At 39.0% G+C, this 25,236-nt stretch overlaps 1 protein-coding gene and 1 long non-coding RNA gene across 5 annotated transcripts in view; one reads left to right on the top strand and one right to left on the bottom strand.

Annotated features, from left to right (window-relative positions):
• Nucleotides 1-4,420: 4,420 nt before the first annotated feature.
• LOC122560102 lies at nucleotides 4,421-6,277 on the bottom strand. Its single transcript, XR_006314638.1, has 2 exons — nucleotides 6,083-6,277; nucleotides 4,421-4,656 (listed from the first exon to the last, which is right to left on the bottom strand). It is a non-coding gene; the product is annotated as an uncharacterized LOC122560102 (long non-coding RNA).
• A 21-nt stretch (nucleotides 6,278-6,298) lies between these two features.
• The window catches only part of fbxl17 (F-box and leucine-rich repeat protein 17), a 778,005-nt gene continuing 759,067 nt past the window's right edge, over nucleotides 6,299-25,236 (top strand). Inside the window, exons 1-3 of one of the 4 annotated variants that reach the window (XM_043710307.1) lie at nucleotides 6,299-6,383; nucleotides 20,545-20,638; nucleotides 23,060-23,743. In XM_043710307.1, the coding sequence (XP_043566242.1) occupies nucleotides 23,090-23,743 (654 nt within the window). In that variant the 5' untranslated portion in view covers nucleotides 6,299-6,383; nucleotides 20,545-20,638; nucleotides 23,060-23,089. Of the gene's footprint in view, nucleotides 6,537-20,544; nucleotides 20,639-23,059; nucleotides 23,744-25,236 lie in introns of all 4 variants that reach the window. The other 3 variants (XM_043710316.1, XM_043710291.1, XM_043710299.1) reach the window with 3 other exon arrangements.

The following is a 25,236-nucleotide window of genomic DNA, read 5'->3' as shown; positions in this document are numbered from 1 at the left end:
ATATAAGGGGTGAGGAGCTGAATGTCAGGCAGCCTAGCATCCACCTTGAGACTTTCTGCCTTTTTGGGAGCTGCATTGCTCCTGAAATAAGAGAGTGGCAGGTATTATATGAGATGAAAATGGGTGGCTCAGCTGTTACATTTGGCGTGGATGGGAGGTGGTTCAAATGAGTGGTTAGCCAGCACAGAGGACAGACAAGTTTAATGGTGTCAAGGTTTGGGATATGTGAGAGTGCGTGAAGCTATAATGAAAGTAATAGAGCATGTACTGAGAAGGAAATAATTTGGACCAAGCAACTGTTTAAGAGCAGAGGATGTTGAACAGGATATTCGTACAGATGGGAAAAGACTTAACAAGAAAAACAGTTGAAATTGAAGAAATAAGAACCATGGAGTAAAAACAGTCTTAAATTATGAATATATACAAGGAAAGCCCTGTCCGTGGGTCTTGGGTAAAGGGTAAGCTAAACTTTTCTGTTACTTCTGTATTTCTGTAAGGAATTTGTATGTCTTTGTAACAGATAAGCAAAGTTAAAACAAACTGCGTACAGAAATAGCTACTGGTATCAGCAATTGGCAGTCAGCCAGTCTCTGACTTTATAATGGAACTGGGGAAAAAATATTGAAATGAAATGTCAGAAGCCTGTATAAATGTAGCTGATTCCCTATTTTGCAGTTACCATCATCATGGGGAGTGAGTGAAATGGTACTCTGTGGGGCCTAACATTACAAACTTCCAGGTTTCTGAGAAAAAAAACTGCAGGCAGTTTGGTGATTTTTGCAACTAAAATATTTTCACTTCAAATTGTTCTGCTAGATTTATGCAGCTTTGCATAATTCAAAGTCTTATGAAAAAGACCTTTTGCAATCATTGTGTAGCATGCACGATACAGTTGTGTATTCATATTTTTCTCCTGGACAACAGTTGATGCAAAATGTCACAGTAAACAAAGGTGTAATGGTATTCTTATTCACAGTATGCATGAAGTCTCAATATCAGGTAGTCCCATTTGTCCACTTTTTTGCCAGTAAACTTGCATTTTTTTCCCTTCAATTACCCAGATTCTTTTAAAAGCCACAATTGAATTCCACAGACGCCATATTCTCCAAGATACTGTATTCCAGATCCTAATCACTTGCTGTATAAAAAGGTATTTCCTAATTTTTGCCTGTGGCTTTTTTATTTCTAACCAATGACTGCCCTCGACTTCAAGGTAGCGGTTGACCACGAATGAAATTACGGAGCCCTAACAAAACTGTATTTAAAGGGAATTAGGGAGGAAACTCCTCGCTCATTGAAGATACACCCAGCACAAAGAAAGACAATTGTGGTTGTTTAAAGTTTACCATCTTAGCTCCTGGTCATCTTTGCAGTTATTCTTCAGGGTATGGTATCAGCCCAGTTATTTTCAGCTGCTTCATCAATGACATTCTCCCAGCATAAGGTAGGAGTGCGATGTTTGCTGATGATTGCATGTAGTTCAACTTAATTTGTAACAGTTCAGGTACTGATGTACTGCATGCCTTAATCTCAGCAAGATCTGGACCACACTTAGGTTTAAGCTATTAAGTGGCAAGTAATATGTGTATCACACAAATAACAGGCAATTACCATGTCCATCAAGAGCATCTAACCATCACATTCAACCATTAACATCTGACATTCAATGCTATTTCCATCCCTAAATTCTCCACTATAAATATGCTAGGGGTAACCATTGACTGAAAACTAAACTATACCAGTCATGTACATATTGTGGTGACTGCAAATTGTGGAAATCTAAAAGTGATTTAGAAACACCCAACAAGCTAAGGCATCATTTGTGGAAAATCAATGTATTTTAGGTTTATGGTCTGAGCAGCATTTGCTGGTTTTCACAGATACTTTTCTGATTTGCGAGGCACTTCCATTTTTGAATTTTGATGTGAATGATTTTAAAGTTATGGGCCTCAAAATGAACACTGATTCATAAAATGAAAAAGATCAGTTTATGAAATAGTTCAGGAATTATAGTTGTTTTGTTATGAATTAAAGATCAAATTGAAATAAAACTAATATCATGACAGAGATATCTTAAACAAAGGTTTAAAGCTAGGGCAGAATTGCAGGATCATAAGAAGGCTGAATTTATTTTGCCAGATGAGATATGATACCTTATCAGTGAAAGTTAAATAGAGATTTCTTAAAAGTAGTACATATTAACACCATTAGAACTGTTTCATAATTGGTCACATTCAGGTAATTCATACAACATAAATACATTTGATAGATTTATTTAAGAAAACAAGTTTTAGTTCAACTTATTTGTTTACATTTTTGGTGAAAGCTTCCTCGGTTCTAACAAAATTACAGCAGCCCAAAGATCCAGGGAATCAAAATTAGGCCAGTCTGAATTCTCTTGTGTGGACTGGTTTAGACTTGCTGTTCCCCTGATTTATGATTCTTCCTTTCTAAGGAAATGTTTAATCTTCACTGTACATTTTCTGAGTTGTATATGGCTGAGATGGGAAAATCTGATTCAGGACTTTTTGGGAGCCATCTCTCAACATTAAGCTGTGTGCATTTGTTTTAATGCATTTGTGCAATAACAGGCTGCATTTTTAATTATTAACTAGATAATATTCTGCTACTCTTCCATTGATTATGGTCTCAACTCCACTTTCTCCTGTATTCCCCTCAGTTTTCTTGAGGATCAAGTGTTTGCAACTAAGATAAGACTATATTCAATGAATTGCCTTCAGTCCTCTTTGAGGAAGAGATTTCCAAAGACCGATAATCCTCTCAGAGAAAATAATTTTCCTCATCTCAGTCTTGAATCACTAACCTTTAAACTATCTCCAATAGTGCACACATCCCCAAAAGGGGAAATATCCTCTTATCATCCACCCTGTCAAATCTCCACAGTCTTAACTTGTTCAATGTTTCCTTGAAAGACAATGCCTTTATCCCACAAATCAGTCCAGTGAACCTACACTGAACTAATTCTAATGCAATTCTATCCTCATTGATATAACACAACCAAAACTGTACACAGAACTCCAGTTACAGCAACACTGTCTGACTTTTATACATGCTTTCCTTGTAATAACACCAACATTTCATTTGCCTTTCTAAATCACTTGCAGTACCTGCACTAATAATTTGTGCAAGGATCAAGATTATCAAAATCCCTCTTAACTATCAAGTTCTGCAGTCTTCTTTAACTGAAATAAAACCTCTTTTATTCTTCCTGCCAAAGCAGACAAATTCACACTCTCCCACATTATAGACCATCTGCCAAATATTTGTCCCTTCAATTAACTTATTATTCTTTGTAATCTCTTTATCCTACCTTAACAAAATACTCGTCTACCTTTCTGTCAGCAGTAAATTTCACTACAATAAAGTTCCTTCATCCAAGTCATTAATGTAGATTATAAATAGTTGAGGCCCCAGCACTAATCTCTGTGGCAAATAAAAGCTGAGACAACTGTAGATACTGTAAAAACATTCTGCGGAAGGGTCACTTGACCTGAAACATTGATTTCTCGATACAGCTGCTCCCAGATCTGCTGAGCTTTTCCAGCAATGTCTGCTTTTGTTTGTAATCTCTGTGGCATTCTGCTAATTACAACCTGCAAAGAATGACCTATTTACCATTGAACAGTTCTCTGTGCAGGCTAATCAGTTACTCCGTACACTAGGTTCTTATTTTTGTGTACAAGTGTACGACTTGAAATGTTTTGAAAGTCTTTTGGAAATCTCAGTATACATTTTTATCTTCTCTGTTTATTACTTCCTCAAAAGAACGCAATAGATTAGTTAAAGAGGATTTCCCTTTCACAAAACCATGTAGACTCTGCTTTATTACCCTACCCACAATAGTTCACAGAAACACAGAAAATAGGGGGAGGCCATTCAGCTCTTCCTGCCTTCTCCTTCATTCAATTTGATTATGGTTGATCATCCAATATAGTATCTTGTTTATTCTTTTTCCTCATGCCTTTTTATCCTTTTAGCCCTAAGAACTATAACTAACTCTTTCTTCTAAACATTATGGTTCATCGTTCTTTAGTGTTAGTTGCACTCCCTCTGCAGCCACAACATCCTTCCTCAGACAAGGAGATCAAAACTGCACAAAAATTAGAAGATAGGGAGTTAGGGAGAGCCTTGTCTGAAGGACTCTCCAATACATATATTGAAAAACTGCTTCAATTTATTTAACTAAAACTGCACAAGATTATTTGTCTAGGCAAACAACCATATCTGATGGTAAAAAGGGAACAAATTCACCAACCAGTGACAGGGACACATCTAAATTACAGTACTTTTTTAATAATTGGATTACATTGTGACAAAAGTTTGATTTATTCTGTAGCCATCCTGATTCAAAAGACTTATTTCTCTTTGCCAGAAAAAAGTCAGTAGATGACAAAACAAATGGTAAAGAAATTTGTGTTTATTAAGAACACAACAGATGTAAGAAATGCACTTCTAACACTTGGTGATTGCAACAGTGGGGCTTAAATTTTAAATGATATAAAAAAGATAATTGAATTATTAATCCTGTTCACATCACTAAACAAATCCACCAGTACAAATTCTGCTCCACACCACTAAACGAATCCACCAGTACAAATTCTGCTCCGCCCACTTCGTCGGTAGGCATGTGATTTCCTGGACAAGACAAACAAAAACAGTATGTAAAGATTCGGAGCAGTTTAAGAAATTCATTGGAGATGATTGAACAAGATTCAGATATTCATAATGATTCAAATTTCTCCAACCCTTTTATAACAAGTCCTCCATTTGTATGAATATATATATTTGTCAAAGCTTCAGCAGCATCTTTATGTTTGTTTGCAATCCAATCCTGAATAAGTTTTTGCTTATTTTCATGTTTGATATCTAGGAAATGATTTGCAGCAGCAAATATATGATAGATCAATGTTTTCTCACCAGCTGTGCAAAGAGAGTTGCTTCAAAGTTATGGAGAGTTCTGCAACTGATGGCTTGTAACGTATTAGGCACTTGGTCAACAACTGTTAATATTGATTTGGAGATGCCAGTGTTGGACTGGGGTATACAAAGTAAAAAAAAATCACACAACACCAGGTTATAGTCCAGCAGGTTTATTGTGGAGAATAAGATTGTAAGACACATCACACTGTAAACTTTTGCTATAAATTCTGTAACTGAAATTATATAATGAAAAAGACCCGGATTGTTGTTAAGTCTCTCATCTTTTAGAATGACCATGTTGGTCATTCTAAACATGGTCATTCTAAATGATGAAAGACTTAACAAACAATACGGGTCTTTTTCAATATATAATTTCAGTCACATCAGACTATAAACATTTGCTATAATTTCTTCACAATCACCTGATGAAGGAGCAGTGCTCCAAAATCTAGTGCTTCCAAATACACTTGTTGGACTATAACCTGGTATTGTGTGATTTTTAACTCTTAGTATGCGACAGTTCTATTATCCAAGCAGTGAGTGAGTGAGTGATGATCAGAGTGGTGCTGGAAATGCACAGCCGGTCAGGCAGCATCCGAGGAGCAAGAAAATCGATGTTTCGGGCAAAATTCCTTCATCAGGATCACAACGATAAAGTTTAACATGGTCTACGAGTTAAGCAATACGCATAGAGACCAGGACCCGGGTATACAATTTTTAAGAGAAAACGGCACAAAAAAAACACTCAGATCTGCGCGAATATGTGGAAATAGAAAAGAGAATGAATGTTTCGAATCCAGACTGATTCTTCAAAAGTTTCAGCATCCACAGTACTTTGCTTTCATTCGAGTATGAAAAGTTATCGGCGAAAGATATACCTGTATTTCAAGAGATCACGCTGAAAATATAGAAAAACAAGGTCAGACGAAACAAATGTGATCCAAAACTAATAAACACAATAAATACAATGTACAGAGACAGGTTCTGCAGAGGACCGGTGGGGGGCAGGGGTGATGAATATAAATGCAGAAACATAACAACAGGAGAAAGGAGAGAGATTGATAAAAGGCCAGACTGATCTCAGATCACAGAACACAAACAGCTATGCGCTCCTCCTGCTCTCCGCCACCAAGTTTCTCACCTTACCATAACAGACGGTCACCAGTATTTAAAACAAAATCTTTCCTAAGGCGACGTTAACAAGGTAGATCCAATTACACCTGTTGGACAATAACCCAGTGTTGTGTGATTTTTAACTTTGTACACCCCAGTCGCACACCGACGTCTCCGGAGCCAGGCAGATCCCCGAGATCTCCTCTCGGTCGCTGATCCGATGAAAAGGCGGGTTCACTGAGTGACGTTAACTGATCACCGCCAATGAGCCGCGCGGATGGCGCGAGCCGGCCTCTCAGTTGAAGAACGAGGCCTTGTACTGCCGGAAGGTCTGCCTCAGTTTATATTCACTATATTTTTTCCAATAAGTAAGAACCGTTTATAATTACGAAAAAACGCGCGCACACAAACACACAAGAATGATGACACCTCTGTGTTTAAGTATGCAAACGTGTGAAGGCGGTAGGGAGGAACAGTCGCCGGTAGGCAGCACGTTTCTTCCTGTTATTTACAGTTTCAGAGACAAACACTGGGCAGCTGAGGCCTTGTTTGAAATGAGTATGTGTGAAGCTGAATGTTGGAGCTGGAATTTAGGAACTCGGAAATACTGTTGCAGTTCTTGTGCCACATTGGGCCAGTAGAGGACGAGAACTCTTAACAGGAAGCAATATAAGTGGTTCTGCGTACTGAAATATTATGGGGACATTAAAGATTGATAATTTTGTTTTTAATATTGTATTCAATTTTTAGTCAATAATTACAGATTGTTTCATCAAACATTTCTCTTAATGTAATATCCATTGCGATTTGAATAAAAATGCCCTCTGACATTTCTCAGCATTATAACAAGTGAATAACGAAAATGTACAAGATGTACAATCTCAGCTGCATTAAATCTATAATGTGTATGCATTTTGAGTTTTATTAAATGTTAAAAGGGCAATTTGAAATATTTTGTCATTGCATCTGTGATTGCTCAGTGTGCAGTAGTTACATATTAAATTCAAATTTATTACAGTTCTATGAAATGTTTATGTTAGATAATAATTGGTTTCCAATTCTGCAATTTTCATTATTATTTACAAATGCAGCGTTTGTAGCTCAGAAGTGTAATGGTTTAGTTCTCTATGGATGAGAGGTGTCATTTGAAGTTGCACTGACATTTCATGGTGTACTATTCCATCAGAAAATCAGTAATTTCACACAGGAAAGTGCAAAACAAGTAGAACTAAATTATTTTTATTTTGAAAGATCTGTGCAACATCACAAGGCTCAAGTCGATCAGGAATGATGTTTTGTGGTTAGAACTACCTTTTAAAGTTTATTGATACATGCTTATAGGGGTGACTTCATGTAAATAATTCTATCAAAATGTTTGAAAAGGATAGTGCTCTAATTAGTTCAGAAAACTAATACTCTTGTAAGTACAATTTATGCAGGTGAATTGTAAGTGGGGGAAAAAAAACATCCAGAAGCACATTAGAGTTAAGAAAATATATGCAAAATCGAGGAGGAGATATTTGTGAAGGGCACCAATCTGCTTGGTGAGATATATTGAGTCTAGGAGGAGGGCATAATATCTGCGGTACAAATTAAGGATGAGGATGTGCATCGTAGAATGTTTTTGGTGGAACAAAGACTGGATGAAGTTAATAGAATGAATAAAATTGTTAAATTAGAATCATTGGAGATGCGGAGTCAGTGTTGGGCATTAAGATGGGTATATTGTTCATGGTGAATGATTGGATATGGGTAGTGAGTTTGTGAACTGTGTACTGGCAAGTTTCTGGGATGGAAGGCTCACGATTAATTGATTGTAAAGCTGAGATGAAGATTTCAGTAGCAGACAAGTCTTAAGAAAGAGGAGGAGGATGAGGCTTTTCTGCCCATTGAGCCTACTATGCTATTTAGTAAGATAATGGCTGGCCTGATTGTGACTTTAACTCCACTTTTCTGCTTGTCCCTGTTACCTTTGAATCCCTTGTCAACCAAAAATCTAACTGAACCTTGAAAATGTAAAATGACATTTCTCCATTACTCTGTGGAGGAGAATTTCAAAAATTTATGATCTCTGTGAGAAGAAATTCCTTCTCATCTCTCATTTTAATGGGCGATCTCTTATTTTTAAAATCTATCACCTAGTTCTAATTTCCCCCACAAGAGGAAGCATTCTTCCAGCAGCAACAGTATACATCCCCCTTAGAATCTTATGTATTTAAATAATATTATCACTTATTCACTCCAATGAGTATCAGCCCAATTGTTCATCCTTTCTTCATAAGTCAAGCCATTCATCCCAGAAACCAGTCAAGTAAGCCTTCTCTGAACTGCTATTGCAAGAGCAACTCCTGCTAGAGTAAGGAAATAAAAACTCTTCACAGTACTTAAGCTGCAGACTCGCCAATGCCCTGTTGCAGTAAAATTCCTTACTTTTACACACCAACACCTTACAATAAAAGCTGACATCCAATTTACCTTCATAATTGCCTCCACCATTGAAGATAGGTGGAGAAATGCTTTAGCTTTGTTTGCTAGTCTGTTTATAAACAATATATCTCAGAAACGACTGAATTATTTTAACAAAACTTGATACACAGAGAGAGTAAGCACAAGGAAGAGCTGATTATATTCAGATTGGAGGGAAGGAAAACTGGTAACAAGAAGTTATTTGGTGTAGCTTTAGGCTACCTTTTTGGATTAAGTGAGACCCAGATCTTTGTAGTACAACAGTCTGTATAGTGTTTCTCAATTTAAATAATATTCTATTTCTCTTTTCTTACCGCCAAATGAATAACCTCAACTTTTCCTGCATTATTCTCGAGCTGTCAAACATTTTGCCACCTGATGTCACCAAGATGTATCCCTGTGCAGATCCTTCATCTTCTTCTCAGAATTTATTCTCCTATCTTTCCATGTACTAAGTCATCCAATACTTGCAAATAGTTGAGTTCCACCTCTGATCTTTGTGGCCCTCCAGCATGACAGCTTGCCAACCTGAAAGTGACTCATACTTTTCAGATTCTCTGTTAGTTAGCCAATACTCTAAAAACATTAATATATCACCCCAAGCAAAATGAATTTTTATCTTGTGGCAAGCTATCAAATGACGTTCTCTAGTGATTGTTTTAAGCTCTCTTTCATCTCCTGCTTTTCTGCAAATCTTGGGGTACTATTTGTGTCTTTCACTGGGCTGAGTAGATAGGATGTAATTGAAAAGTAAAAAGCTGTAGACAGTCTTTCTGCTGAAGAGCATCTGGGTTGACAAATTCAATTGTCAGTCAGACATGCCAATAAGGATGGGAAAATTGTGTTTCAACTGAAAGTAATGGCAGTCAAGCACAAAATAGACAAGGAAGATGTCAAGTTTGTGGCAGACTGAAAAGTGGCTCCAGTCTGCCCATTATTTAGTTGGAATGAGTGCATGTGTTTCCACGAAAATGTGGTGGATGCACAGTCTTATCATGCTTGATGGACAGAGGTATAACATTGATGTCATTCGTGTATCTGTGAAAGCTGATCAAATATCTGAGGATTATGATGCCAATGGACGATATGGACTAAACTGAATCCAAGAATGAAACTGAGGGAGATTCTGCAAGTAGTAGTGCAGAGAAAGTCATCAATGTAGATGTTCTATCAACAATTGCATAGGAAAAAGGAGCTGGATGGTGTTGAGATGTTGGAAGAAGATGGTGCGTGGATGTAAAACATTTCGGGAAGAAAATGCAACCCTGGTCATTTAAAAAAAGTGTATTCATTTTGATTGGTGTGGGGACTAAAATCAGATTCGAACAATTGAAACAGAATTTTTGGAGATGGGCAAGATGACAATATAAACAGATGGTATATGGACCTTTCAGAATGAAGATTGAGATCAGGCATTTAGTTACTAATGACATCCTGATGATTGTGGTTTTACGAAGACAGGGATGATAATTAGAGTCATAGAGATGTACAGCACAGAACAGACCCTTCGGTCCAATTCATCCATGCCGACCAGAGATCCTAAATTAATCTAGTCCCATTTGACAGAATTTGGTCCATATCCCCCTCAACCCTTTCTATTCATATACCCATCCGGATGCCTCTTAACTGTTGTCATTGTACTAGCCTGCACCACTTCCTCTGGCAGCTCATTCCATACATGCACTACCCTTTGTGTGAAAAGATTGCTTCTTAGGTCCCTCTTAAATCTTTGCCCTGCCACCCTAAATCTACTTCCTCTAGTTCAGGACTCTCCTAACCCAGGGAAAAGACCTAGGCTATTTATCCTATCCATGCACCTCATGATTATATTTACCTCTATAAGGTCACCCTCAGCCTTCAATGTTCCAGGGAAAAAAAAACCCAGTCTATTCAGCCTCTCCCTACATTGTTTTGAAAAGCTAGATAACTGGATTTTGGAATAATTTAGAATGTCAGCTGGCATGCATGGGTCAAAAAGGACAGTGTCGTTGTTGGGAAATTAATAAAAGTGAAATTCAAGTTGCAGGTGTGTGTTGTGGATACGATCAACTTAGTATGTGTGTGAGAAACTAATAAGGTGGGCATGCTGGGCTATGCGAGGAAGTAGAGAGCATTTGTTTTATGGAGCAAATTGGTTATAGAGGATGAATCTAGCATTGTTTTCCTTCGCAGACGATCCTTTTGCCTTGAGTTGTTTTTGCAGAAGGAAGTGAGGTTCCATAGACCTTCATGTGTTTTTGGGGTTGGGGAGGGGTAGATATGATAATAGATGGGAAATCTAATTTGTCTGTAAAATATGCTTATTAACTTAATTAAATGTGATATTGATCCTTGAAAGTGGAATGAGAAAGAATTAACACTTTATTCAGTGCAAAAGTACTGATTTATATTTGAGTTAAATTTATGTGGTTAAAGTCGGCTGATCGAATGCAAGTGACTCATCTTGGATCTGGATAAAAATTTGTTATAACATGGTTTTCGAACATCACTGTATTGCTTGATGTTAGTGTAATGGTTTTCAGTCGAGCGAATAGATATAAACATACTAGGGGAGCCTTTCCCTGTTCCATGCCGTGTTGAGATAATCCCAGCATATGGTTGCTATATCCTCTAACAGGGATGAAGGAAAACTTGATAAGGGATGCATCAGAAAAGAGCTAGATGTCTTTTAACCTTCTGGTTGTCAGCTTTAGGGCAAGTTTGTGCATTGGAGAGTGTGTTTAACAAATCAACAAAAACATGTTCACGTCATTTTGAATTACACATCTATGTTGCTGTCAAATGGCTCAAGCTGACTTTCTTTATATGGTCTTGTTTTTTGCTAAATTCTGATTGCTTTTTAATGAGCAATTTCAAAAGGCAAATTATATTTTACTTCGTAGTAATATAAAGAACAAATTGTAAATTTAGTTGGAGCATAGAATGGGAATAGTCTATTTAATCCCTTTACTGTTCTTCAGTTGAATGAGATCTATGGCTGAACTCCATGTACCTGACTTCATTGCCCCATTTCCTTCAATGCTTTTATTTAACAAAACTATTAATTCTTTTGAGTTTATGAATTGACCTGGTCTTTCATTTGAGAGTTTCAAATGCCTGCCACCTTTTGCCCATTGCAATTTTTCTTAACTCTACTAGTAGACCCTTAGAATAATTACAGCATTAGAGGAATTCGTATCTTTGCTGGTTCTCTGCAAGAGCAACTGCCTGCCTTTTTTCTTAACATCCCTTAATTTATTTTCACTTTCACATGATTATCCATTTCTGTGGTAGGAAGAAAAAAAAAAATTTCATGCTGTTGATAAAAGGAGAGGAGGAGTGAGTAGAACATTTGGTGAGCCTGCCCAAAGAGAGTACCAATGGTAGGAAATGAGAGATTGGGATGTAAAATAGATAATCACTAGATAGAATGACTACGAAGGTATAGAAATGAGGAAGGACGACTGTGATGTAATTGAATATATTAGCATTGAAACAGAGGTATCAGTGGCTTTAGTAAGCTTGAAACTGGATAAATCCTTAGGCCCAGATGAGATGTATCCCAGTCACTGGAAAGCAGGAGAGGAAGATTGCAGGGTTTTGACATTAATGTTAAAATCCTCTCTGGCCACAGGAGGTGTGCCCTCAAGATATTGAATCAGAATGATAGCTAATGTGGGGCATTATTCAAGAATGGTGGTAGGGAATAAACCAGGAAGCTACAGGTCAGTGAGCCTACATCACTGATAGAAAATCTATTGCATTCTGAGGGACAGAATTGACCTCCACTGGAGAGTCAGATATTCGTAAAGGAAAGTCAACATGGCTTTGTTAGGGGCGATCATGTCGAATAAATTTGATTGAATTTTTTGAGGAGCTGACTTGGCATGTGGATGAGGGCAGTTGATGTAGGCCTACATGGACTTCACTAAGGCTTTTGACAAAATTTTGCATGGAGCTAAGAGACTGAGGAATCTAGGGCAGTTTGGGAAATAAGGTCCAAAACTGACTTTATGGCAAAAAGCAGAGTTCATGGTTGAAGGGTGTTTTGTGATTGGAAGTCTGTGTCTAGTGGCATACTGCAGGGTTTTGTGCTAGATTTCCTGTCGTTTGTCAGAGGTATGATCAGTAAGTTCACAAGTTACATAAAAATTGGTGTTGTGGTAAATAGTGATCAGGAAAGCCTTAGACTATAGGATGGTCTGGTCAGATAAGCTGTACAGCAGCAAATGGAACTGAATCCTGAAAAGTGCAATGTGATGCATTCTGGGAGGACTAACAGGGTAAGGAAGTATATGTTGAATGGAGCAGGCCTAGGATGTATAAGAGGGTCAGAGCAATCTTACTGTGCAGTTCCATAGATCCTTTGAATGCAGAAAGATGGGTAGATAATTTGGCTCAGAAGGAATATGGAATACTTGCCTTTATTCGTCAAGGTGTGGGGGTGCTGTTGTTGGACTGAGTGGATAAAGTTTAAAAATCGCGCAACACCAGGTTATAATCCAACAGGTTATTTGGAAGTACAAGCTTTCGGAGCAGTGCTCCTTTGGCAGGTATAAAGCTTTTACTTCCAAATAAACCTGTTGGACTAATACCTGGTGTTGTGTGATTTTTAACTTTTATTCATTAAGGCATTGAATATAAGAGCAAAGAGATTATGACATAGTTGTATATAATGGTAGGTAGGCCTCTACTGGAATATTGTGAAGTTCTGGTTGGTATAAAATGAGAAGGATGTGATTGCAGTCGAGAGGATGCAGAAGATGTTGCGTGGGCTGGTGTGATTTGGCTATGGAGAAAGGCTTGATAGATTGGTGTTGTTTTCTTCAGATCGAAGGCTGAGGGAACACCAGATTCAGGTGTGCTAAGTTATGGGGGGTGGAGATAAGGTATTTTGAGAAAAGCTTTTCTCTTTCGAAGAGGGACCAAGAACCACAGTATACAGTTTCATTGTAAGGAGCAGGAGGTTTAGAGGGGATTTGAGAGAAAGGATTTTAATTGGGGTACTGGGTATCTATGATTCACTGCTTAAAAGGATGGTCGAGGCAGAAACCCTCAAGATATTAAACGAGCATTTAGATAAGCAGTTGAAATGCCACAGCATGCAAGGTTGTGGACCTTGCTGAAAAATCAGATTTTAATAGGTAGGTGCTCGCTTCCTGATGTGGATATAATGAGCAGCAGGGCATTTTTCCAGTGTATAAAAACTTTATGACTCTATATAACTTCAGATCTCCTTTACGTTTAGAGACTAAATGCAGACTAGGTGACCACTTTGTGGAACACTTCTGCTTTGCCTGGAAGAACGACCCTGATCTACCAGTTGCTTGCTATTTCAATAAACCATCTTGTTCCATGCCAACATTTCTGTCTATGGCCTGTGTCAGTGGACCAACGAAGCTCAATGCAAGTTGGAGGAAGACCAACTCATTTTCCGCTTCGGCACTTTACAACCTCCAGGACTTGATATGAGTTCAGCAACTTTGGAACACTGTCTTCCATTTTGATTGTCACCACACCCATGTCTTGTTTGTGTTTTAGTTTACCTATCTCCTTTGGAGAAGTAAAATCTGCTCTTCTTACCTATTCTGTACCATAACAATGTTGTTGAGACTTAACTGCATTTTGAAATGGCTTAAGAAGTTTACAGACAATTAGAAATTTCAACAAACATTGGTCTTGCTCGTTGTTCTCAAATACTGCGATAAAATAAAACTTTCAGAGAACGATGGTCTCTATCCTCTTCTTCATTTCATCTTTGCTTGTGAGAACAGTCTCAACTTTGCTAATCTATCCACAAGCCTGATTTCCCTGGAACTATCCCAAAATTCCAGAATTACTTCATTAAAGAATTTGAGTTTGTCGGTCATATTTGAGGGAATTGAATTCACATTTCAGGATCGTTAGTCCAGCCTCCAGATTGTTGGTGAAGTAACATAAATATCGTGTTGAGAAAGTTCTATTTTTTAAACTATATCTCCAGTCTGGACTCCCAACCAGCACAAATGGTTTCTGTCTATCCTTTCTGTTTTCCATACTATATTAAAATCTTTAATCAAATTGCCCCTTAACCTTTTAAATTCCAAGTTATAAAATGCAAGTTTGTATAATTTCTAGTAACTTAACCCTGTGGTGTTCAGGTGTCATTCTTGAACAGCACTTTCTCATAGGCCAGTACTTCTTTTCCAATGTTTACTGTTCATTCCAACTTGTTAGTTGTGACCTAAACTGGGGTTTGTATAGCTGTTGCATGACTTCTGCCTTCATTTTATTCCCATTCTCTACCTGGACTAGCATTTCTTCAGCCTTTTTGATTATTTCATGCAACTGCTTATGATATTTTAACAATAATCAAAGGTCAGATTCTTTACTGTCCTTTAGATAATGGTGACAAAATTATATGGAGAAGTGGTTTATGTATATTATGTCAAGTATTCTTGTGGATATGTTCCTCTTATGCTATTTTTGTTATTGACTTCTTAGAACAGGCAGCATCAGCATATTGGGATTGGTTGCAACTTTTAAGAATAATGCACTTTAAATTAAAATTTTGCTCTGGAAGTATATTTCTGGATTGCACTTCCAGATTTTTAACATTGGAGCAGAACTTGATGATGCATTTTCTGTTAAATGACAGAATTAAAATTTAAAACTGAGGGGTCAAGTTATACTGACAGTTGTTTAAGATGCAATTTTAGATTCTTAACTGCCTAACGTATTAGGCATGATATCTTTACAGCTATTTATCTGTTCAGCTACTCCCTCGTATCCTCCCTTTATGTCCTTTTCCTCCTTTATTGTGCTTCAACCTGTCTCTCTCAAGTGTGTCGACTTGAGTGTATACATTGCACAAATGGGTCAGCCGTCACTCCCCTTTTCCAAATCTATGCATCACTTATAAATTTGGAGAACTGAAGTATAAATTGCATGTCTTCACTGGTAAACATCTTCGTAAAAGCCTCTCTTCCGCCTTTCACCACTTCACTAATACCTGTGAGGAAGGTTTCTGTTGCTCCACCTCTTCCCTTTACCCTTCTTTCTGGGTCCCCTCTACTCTAATTCCGACAGATTGCCTTTCCTTTCTCTTGCATATCTTCTGATCCTTTTTGAACTCATCTTATCCACTGATCGACAGTGTGCATGTACCCTGATTCCAGAATAGAGTGGTGCTGGAAAAGCACAGCAGTTCAGGCAGCAGCTGAGGAGCAGGAAAATCAACGTTTTGGGCAAAAGCCCTTCATCAGGAATACAGGGCACCCTTCAGGCACTCTGCCTGTATTCCTGACGAAGGGCTTTTGCCCAAAACATTGATTTTCCTGCTCCATGCTGCCTGAACAGCTGTGCTTTTCCAGCACCACTCTATTCCGGAATCTGGTTTCCAGCACCTGCAGTCATTGTTTTTACCAACATGTACCCTGATGATAGCGAATCCAATCTTTCTTGACACCTCTGGTGCTTCTGTGTTGTTGTTCTGTATGCTTGATTTAGAAATATTTGTGTTGCGTATTGCAAAGACCAAACCCATCATTTCCTGTCACTGCCATAAAATCTATCCCTGCCACTAATACCTTGGCATTGTATTTGATCCTGAACTGACCAGATCCCTATCTCTCCTCTCATTAAGACTCCACTCTGTGACATTGTCCACCTCTGTCCCTACCTTAAACACCTCTCTCAGTCCACTCCCTTCTCGACTTAGGTTGCCCTTTGTAAAGTTAAATTCTGTCCAAATATGTACTCCTTATGCCAGGGATCCCTCTCTCTATCCGAGGCTTTGCTCACCCATATTGGCTTCATGGTCTGCATGTGTTGTGATACAAGTTTGTCAACTAAATAGTATCAATACTTTAAAAATTGCACAAATTAGCTGTTGGTAATTGCACATAAATCTGAAGTGAACCCAGGAGCAGTTAGTTCTTTCCCACTTTTCTGGTGTGTAAAGCACATGATGTTTTTAATTCACTTTGAGAGATGTGGGTATCGCTAGCTGGCTAGCATTAATTGCCACTCCCTAGTTGCCCTTGAGAAGGTAGTGGTGAGCTGCCTTCTTGAACAGTGGCAGTCCACCTGCTGTGAGTTGACAATGCCATTAGGGAGGGAGTTCCACGATTTTGATCCAGCACTAGTAAAGGAACATCAGTATATTTCCAAATCAAGATGATGAGTGGTTTGGGGAGGAACTTCAAGGTGGTAATCCTCCCATATATTTGCTGCCCTTCTCCTTTTAGGTGGAAGCGGTCGTGGGTTTGGAAGGTGCTGTCTGAGGATCTTTGGTGAATTTCTGTGTGCATTTTGCAGATGGTACACACTGCTGCTCCTGAACACCAGTAGCGGAGGAAGTAGACACTTATGGATGTAGTGCCAATCAAATGGGCTGCTTTGTCCTGGGTGATGTCAAGCTTCTTGAGTGTTATTGATGCTGTTTTCATCCAGACAGGTGGGGAGTATTCCATCACACTTCTGACTTGTGCCTTTTGGATAGTGGATAGACTTTGGGGGGGGTCAGGAGGTGAGTAGTAGTATTCTGAGCCTCTCACCTGCTTTATAGCCACTGTCTTAATGTAGTGAGTCCAGTTGAGTTTCTGGTCAATGATAACCCCCAGGATGTTGAAAGTGGGGGATTTAGTGATGGTAACACCATTGAATATCAATGGGCAGTGGTTAGATTGTCTCTCATTGGTGATAGCCATACCCTGGCATTTGTGTGGTGTGAATGTTAGTTGCCACTCGTCAGGCGAAGCTTGGATATTGTCCAGCTCATGTTGCATTTGGACATGGATTCCTTCAGTGCCTGAGGAATTGCAAAGGGTGCTGAACATTGTACAATCATCAGCGAACATCCCCACTTTTGATAATATGATGGAGGGACAGTCATTGATGAAGCAATTGAAGATGGTTGTGCCTAGGACACTACCCTGAGGAACGTTTGCTGAGATGACTGACATCCAACAACCATGACCATCTTCCTATGTGTCAAGTATGACTCTAACCACTCGAGAGTTTGCCCCCGATACCAGTTTTGAATGGTTTTGCAAGGGCTCCTTGATGCCACACTTGGTTGAATGCAGCTTTGATGTCAAGGGCTGTCACTCTCACCTCACCTCTGGATTTCGGCTCATTTTTCCATGTTTTAACCAAGGCTGTAATGAGATCAGGAGCCGAGTGGCCTTAGTGGAACCCAAATTGGACATCACTGAGCAGGGTATTGCTGATCAGGTGTTGCTTGATAGCACTGGTGATGACGCCTTCCATCACTTTACTAATGATCGACAGTGGACCAATGGGACAATAATTGACCAGGTTGGATTTGTCCTCCTTTTTCAGTAAAGAACATACTTGGGCAATTTTGCATATTGTTGGATAGATGCCAGTGTTGTAACTATACTAGAAGAGCTTGGCTCAGGGAGCGGTAAGTTCTGAAGCACAAATCTTCAGTAATATTGCTGGAATTTTGTCAGTAGCCTTTGCAGTATCCAGTGCCTCCAGCCATTTCTTGATATCATGTGGAGTGAATCGAATAGGCTGAAGATTGGTATCTAATGCTGGGGATCGCTGGAGGAGGCTGAGTTGCATCATCCACTTGGCACTTTTGGCTGAAGATTGCTGTGAAAGCTTCAGCCTTATCTTTTGCACTGATGTGTTGTGCTCTTCCACCATTGACAGTGGGGTTATTTGTGGAGCTGCCTCCTCCAGTCAGTTGTTTAATTGTCCACCACCATTGACGACTGGATGTGGCAGGACTGCAGAGCTTAGATCTGATCCATTGGTTGTGGATCACTTAGCTCTATCGCTTGCTGCTAATGCTGTTTGGCATGCAAGTCGTCCTGTTTGGTGGCTTCACCAGGTTGACACCTCATCTTCAGGTATGTTTGGTGCTGCCCCTTCCATGCCCTTTTGCACTCTTCATTGAACCAGGGTTGATCACCTAACTTGATGGTAATGGTTGAGTAAGGTATAGCCAGGCCAGGTGGTTACAGATTGTACTGGAGTACACTTCTGTTGCTGTTGATAGTCTACATTGCCTCATGGATGCCCAGTCTTAGTTGTTAGATCTGTCCCATTAATGTCCCATGTCACAAGGTGATAGTGTCACACAACACCTTAGGGGGAAATGGGACTTTGCCTCCACAAGGACTGTGCATTAGTCACTCTCACTGATCCTGTCATGAACCGATAGTCTCCGGCTGGCAGATTGGTAAGGATGAGGTCAAATATGTTGTTCTCCTGTTGGTTCCCTCAACACCAGCAGCTATACCCTTTAGGACCTGACAGTTCGATCAGTAGTACTGCTGCTGAACCATCCTTGGTGATGAATATTGAAATCCCCTACCGAGAGCACATTTTGTGGCCTTGTCATCCTCAGTGCTTTCTCAAAGTGTGGCTCAACATGGAAGATTACTGATTCATCAGCTGAAGGAGGATGGTACATAGTAATCAGCAGGAGGTTTCCTTGCCCATGGTTAACCTTAATCAATGAGACAACATGGGGATTGAAGTTGATGTTGAGGGTTCCCACAGCAACTGCCTCCTGATTGTATACTACTGTGCCGCCACCTCTGCTGGGCCTGCCCTGCCGGTGAGACAGGACATATCCAGGAATAGTGATGGTGGTGTCTGGAACTTTGTAAGGTATGATTCTGTGAGTATGATTATGTCAGGTTGTTGCTTGCCTAGCCTGTGTGACAGGTCTTCCAGTTTTGGTACTAGCCCCCAGATGTTTAGTGAGGAGGGCTTTGCAGGGTCGATAGGGCTGTTTCTGATGTTGTCTTTTCCGGTACCTAGGTTGATGCCAGGTGGTGTGTCTGGTTTCATTTCTTTGAGATATTTTAGAAATCATGTAGTCTTATGTGACTCGTAATAGACATTCTTTTGAAAGATGAAGCTAATGATGGTTGTAAAATTGATCAGATTTTAGAAAGCAGCGGTGATTGGTAATAAAAAAGAGATTACTGGAGAAACTCAGCAGGTCTGGCAGCATTTGTGCAAAGGGAAACAGAGTTAAAATTTTGAGTGCAGTATGTCTCTTCTGAAGCTTGCGTTGTTAACTCTATTTCTTCCTTTTATGGATGTTGTGAGATTGGCTGAGTTTCTCCGGAATTTTCAGTTCTTTTTATTTCAGATTTACAGTACTTTCCCTTCTTATTTGGGTAATTGTGTGGCGTCCAGGTGCCCAGTGTTGATGAAAAGGGACGACATTGGAGTCTAATCAGGTGCTAACCGAAGTGCAATGAAAATTTCAATTGGGTAAGCTGGGAGTCAAGTTGGACAGTGTTTCAGAAATGAAAACTGGTAGCGTGCAAGGCTTGTGTTGAATAAAACATTGTTGCTTGCTCTTTGTTCAACCAGAGTGAGAGGGCAAAAAGCACTGTTGTGTTGTCAAATGTGCAGATTTTCTCTCAGGAGCCGAACAGAGTTGGTTCACTTTTGCAGTGTTTAGTTGGAGAACATTCCTGCTTATTCATAAATTTTGCCAGAAAAACAGAGAGCACTCAATAGTCGTAGAGTTCATGCTGGGGGTAAATGGTGAAACAAGATGATGCTAGTGAAGTTGAGAAACTGACTGTGCTTATCACTGAGAGGAAGCATGAACTTAAGGAATTCGAAGGAGCCAAGTACAGAATCCTGAAACATACTAGAGAAGATTGAACATGAAAGTTGCAGTGGCTGTGTTAGCCAGGATAGAAACATAAAGCAGCTGTCCCTCTATGGCAAGCTACAAAGATGCTGTGACAATATGATTGGAGTGTTCACGAGATACAGTATCGGTGCTGACTTTGACCAGGATGGTTTGATGCTCCAAAATGATATTTAAAAAAAAACATAGATTTGCGTATCAGTGACTCAAAGATCCATCATTTTGAACTGTTTGGAAACTTGCATGTGCTAGAGAAGACTTGAGAAGAAATATAGCTTTTTTGGGTCATCACGTATTATAATGTGACATCTGCAAGTTATGGAACAGATATGAACTTGATCAACTGTTTGTGAAGAATTGCTCAAATCTCTAATTTTAAAATTCTAATTTACTTTTTTTTCTCCCTCTAGGTCATGCCTTAGATCATTTCCTCACTGAAAAGCTGGGTATATTACCTTCTGTCAGGTGTCTGTCAGTGCTGCTGTCTGGTATTGATGCTTGGAGGTGAGCAAGTGACTAGAAAATGTTTCTTCCATTTTGTCCTCCCTTTTTTGGGAAAAGGTTGGCTTGCACTTAATGCTTTCCCATTCTCATCACCTGCCATTGTAACCACTACTAGCGTCGTATTTTAATGAGAAGTTAAATTTGAATTATTGTAGATACAAACTTGTGCAAAGCAAGTCTTATCGTTAAGAACTTTTATTCTATGGAGTAATATCAGATTTTATGAATGCAATTACGTTTTGAAAATGAATTGACAAGTTTTACATTTTGAAATGGGCGCTAGCAAATTTTGCTGACATCTGTATTCTGTGAGAATACTGTATCTGTAGAGACATGTTTGTCGAACTGGGAAGGAGAGCATGTTTAAGCGGACGGTTTTGGGAAATCTGTTTGTGTTGAAAGTTGCACATTTAAACTCTATGTGGCATCGGTACATTTGGAGTTTGGACACTAATTATTTCAATGATAGTATATCTGAAATGTACCGTGTTGTATTAAAACAGTAATGTGGAACTGTCATTCGAAAACCATGTTAACTGAAATAGAAATGAAGCTCGCATCAATTTGCAATACAGAGAACTATTTTGGAATAATTTGGGGGAATATAATTTAATTAATTTGAGGGAGCTGCAGTCATGTTACTTTTGTATGTCAGGGTTCTTAAAGTTCTGTTTTGGAATCATCAAATCATGGAATTCTGCAGTACAGAAGGAAGCCATTCTTCCTTGTGTCATTGTGTCTCTATCAGTTTCTGAAAGAGCTACAGAGCTAGACCCATTTTCCAGTCCTATCTCCATAGTCCTCTAACTTAATTACTTTCAAATATGTATCCAGCTTTCTTTTGAAATCTCCGATGGAGTCTGCCAACACCACTCTCCGAGGAAGCATATTCCAAATCCTAAAACTCTGAGTAAAGATGTTTTTCCTCATCTTCGTCTTGGCTCTCTTCTTGAAATTGTGACCCATAATTACTGAAATTACCATCCAGTAGAAACAGAATATCCTTCTTTACCTGTCAAAATTGTTCTTCATATTAAGCACCTCATTAAGGCCACCTGTTAGTCTTCTTTGCTCCAAGGAGAATAAGCCCAATTTCTCTAAATTTTCCTCGTGACTACATTTCTTCATTCCTGGTATCATTCTCATAAATTTCCTTTGAACTCTCTCCAGGACTTTAACATCCTTCCTTAAATAAGGTTCCAGGCTGAACTCAATATTCCAAATGTGATCTGACCAATGATTTATAGAGGTGGAGCATCACTTCTTTGATTTTATACTCTATGTCTCTATTTGTAAACATGAGGATTCTATAAGCCTCAAACAAAAACAGAAGTTGTTGCAAAAGCTTAGCATGTCAGGCAGCATCTGTGAAGAGAAATTGGAGTTAATGTTTGGTGTCTGCTGACTCTTCTTTTCTGACCCAAGATGTTAACTCTGATTTCTCTTCACAGATGCCATCGGACCTGCAACTTCTGTTTTTGTTTCTGATTTACAACATTCGCAGTTCTTTCGGCTTTTATTCTGTCGGCCTTCTGAACAACTGTTTCAACTTGCCTTGCTGCCTTCATGTGTGCATGTGAAACCCAAGGTCCCTCTATTCCTGTACTTCCCTCAAAGTTATACCGCTGAGCTGTATTGTCTCTATGTTTCTTCTGCCAAAATACATTACCTCGCATTTCTTTGCATTGAAATTCATATACCAGGTGTCTGTCCATTTGGTTAACTTGTCAGTATCCTTCTGAACTCACTCAGCATTATCCTCACAATTCAGTATTCTCCCTAACTCAGTATCATCTGAAAATTTAGAGATTTAGCCCTCAACATCAATGTCCAAATCATTCAAATAAATAAAAAAAAAACAAGGGTCCCAAACCACTGGGGAACACCACTTGCAATTTGTCTCCAATCTGAGAAATGCCCCTCTGTACCTTTCCTTGAAATTTGCAACAGAATTTAGGGGGAGCACTATGCGGGTAGTGGATTTGCACTGATATTTGTAAGTTGTGCAGGAATTTGGTAAGTACAGAGCATAAAACATTGCTTGTGAAAATGCAATGGCTGCTAATAAATTGGCAGAACTGTATCCCACCCTATCCTTGACACTAGAATGTGCCAAGTTACCTTCACTTAACTACTTCCTGTGGTGAAAGTGAACAGTATAGATACATTCCAAGGGAGGTCAGAGAGGCTCATCAGGAAAAAAGTATATACTGATGCATTTAGTGAGGAAAGTATGGGCAGAGTTTCAAGGGGAACATGAAAGCTGCCATAGACTATTTGGGTTAGATGATCTACTTTTCTGCTGAATATCCTAAAATAAGATCTTGTGATTTTAAGTTTCAAGGATAGTGAATGATGAATATGTTGTAAACATTATCTGTATCTGAAATTTTAGTTCTTTTTCCTATTTTTCTTTTGTAGAAACATTATAGAGAAATTTGAGTCTTCTATATGGGCCATTTTCTTTCAAAAAATGGTAAGCGTGTGAAGAAGAGAAGACGGAAAGTTAAGAGGAAGTGCTTTCTCCGCGGACCTTGTATGTTGTGCTTCATAGTTCACAATACTTCTCTTGATGAGGATCAGTTTGATAGTGCATCCAAACTAGCTGAACGATACGCTGCACTGACCACGACAGAGGAATGTGCTAAGTTTCTTCTTTCTCCCAAGGAACTTGCTATCTGGGAAGAACAAGGCAAGAGTTTATTTTCGAGTGTTCCAACCAAACTGATTGGGCCACCTCTGTTTAGAACAATCTCTTCGGACTATTTGGAGATGCCAGTTTGCAAACGTAAATGTGCTGGAGTGCAAACGTGTACACCTCATAAACTGCCTCGTTCTGCATTGGAGGGCGTTCCTGACACTAGTTTAAATAATGACGTAGCAGAGCATCCAGTACCCGTGTGTACTTTGCCAGCTTCCACAGCAGAATGCACTAGTGTGGGTCTTCAGGGGAACATGGGTGACTGCTCTTCTCTGCTACAATGTCCAGTGTCCCCTTTGGGACCTGAAGACAATGAACGTCTCCCTCATGATAATTTTAAAGACTTAAGAATGGAATCTGAACCGCCGAATATAAATCAACTTCCTTCCTCTATACTTCTAAAGGTGAGGCTTCTAACTATGCAAAGTGCATTTATGATTTTAAATTTTGTCTAACATGATATAATCAGTTTATTCAAATTAAATATATCCAAAATATACATAAGTTTCAGAGAAACTGAAAACTATCTTTATAGAAAACAATTTCTTCACACTTTTCACTCAGTATTTAAACCTTTTCTGGTTTGCTCATATTTGGTGTGCTGTGGCTTCAGCTTTGGTGTTGGGAGTTGGGGCCATAACTTCAATATAATTGATATTCCTGCAATATTACACCAACGGAATAATAACATAAAATGTATTAGAGTTCCTACAGTGCAGGAAGAAACCATTTGGCTCATCAAGTCTGCACTGACCTACCAAGGAGCAAACCATCTAGACCTATCCCCATAGTCTGCCATGCCGAATCCACCTAGTCTCCACATCCCTGGACGCTATGGGAAATTTGGTATGACCAGTCCTCCTAACCTGCACTTCTTTGGACAGTGGGAGAAAACCAGAAAACCCAAAGGAAAGTCACACAGACAAGGGGAGAATGTGCAAACTCCACACAGACAGTCACCTAAGGCTGGAATTGAACCTGGGTCCTTGATGATGTGAGGCAGCAGTGCTAACTGTGCCACTGTTTTTTATCATTTGCAGTCTTAATAAGACACTTAGCTTTACAGCATAAAGGCCGAAATGTTGTAAACTAGTGTAATCTGCTAAATGCCAGAGATGGTCTCAAATAGTGAAATGATTACTTACCTATACATAAAACATTGTCTATTTTGAATTAAGAACAACTGAATTAGTTGTGTAAATAAATCTTTCTCTTGTAGATCTTTTGGAGTTGTTAGGCATCACATTCTTTAGCTGTTTGTCAAAATGGTATAATATGTAATCATTCTCAATATTTCTCTTCATTTTGAAACAGTTCCCAAATGACACTGCCTCTAAATACATCATTTTAAAAATCACAATTTCATCTCTTCTAAGTTAAAAAATAGACTACACCAGGTTATAGTCCAACAGGTTTAATTGGGAGCACACTAGCTTTCGGAGTGCTGCTGCTTCATCAGGTGGTTGTGCAGGACACAATTGTAAGACACAGAATTTATAGCAAAAGTTACAGTGTGATGTAACTGAATTTATACATTGAAAAATGCCTTGATTGTTTGTTGAGTCTTTCATCTGTTCAAATACCATGATAGTTTCACTTCCTTCATGTGTAAATCACACAACTTTTTTTAAAAGTTGCATTCTCAGGTTAACTGTAACAATTGGTGTTAGCTGGACAATATGTTAAAGGTATAAACAATGACTGCAGATGCTGGAAACCAGATTCTGGATTAGTGGTGCTGGAAGAGCCCAGCAGTTTAGGCAGCATCCGAGGAGCAGTAAAATCGACGTTTTGGGCAAAAGCCCTTCATCAGGAATAAAGGCAGAGAGCCTGAAGGGTGGAGAGATAAGCTAGAGGAGGGTGGGGGTGGGGAGAATGTAGCATAGAGTACAATAGG

The sequence above is a fragment of the Chiloscyllium plagiosum genome, chromosome 2 (genome assembly GCF_004010195.1).
Source record: "Chiloscyllium plagiosum isolate BGI_BamShark_2017 chromosome 2, ASM401019v2, whole genome shotgun sequence".
NCBI classification, from domain to species: Eukaryota; Metazoa; Chordata; class Chondrichthyes; order Orectolobiformes; family Hemiscylliidae; genus Chiloscyllium; species Chiloscyllium plagiosum.
This window is presented reverse-complemented; position numbering and strand designations above follow the sequence as displayed.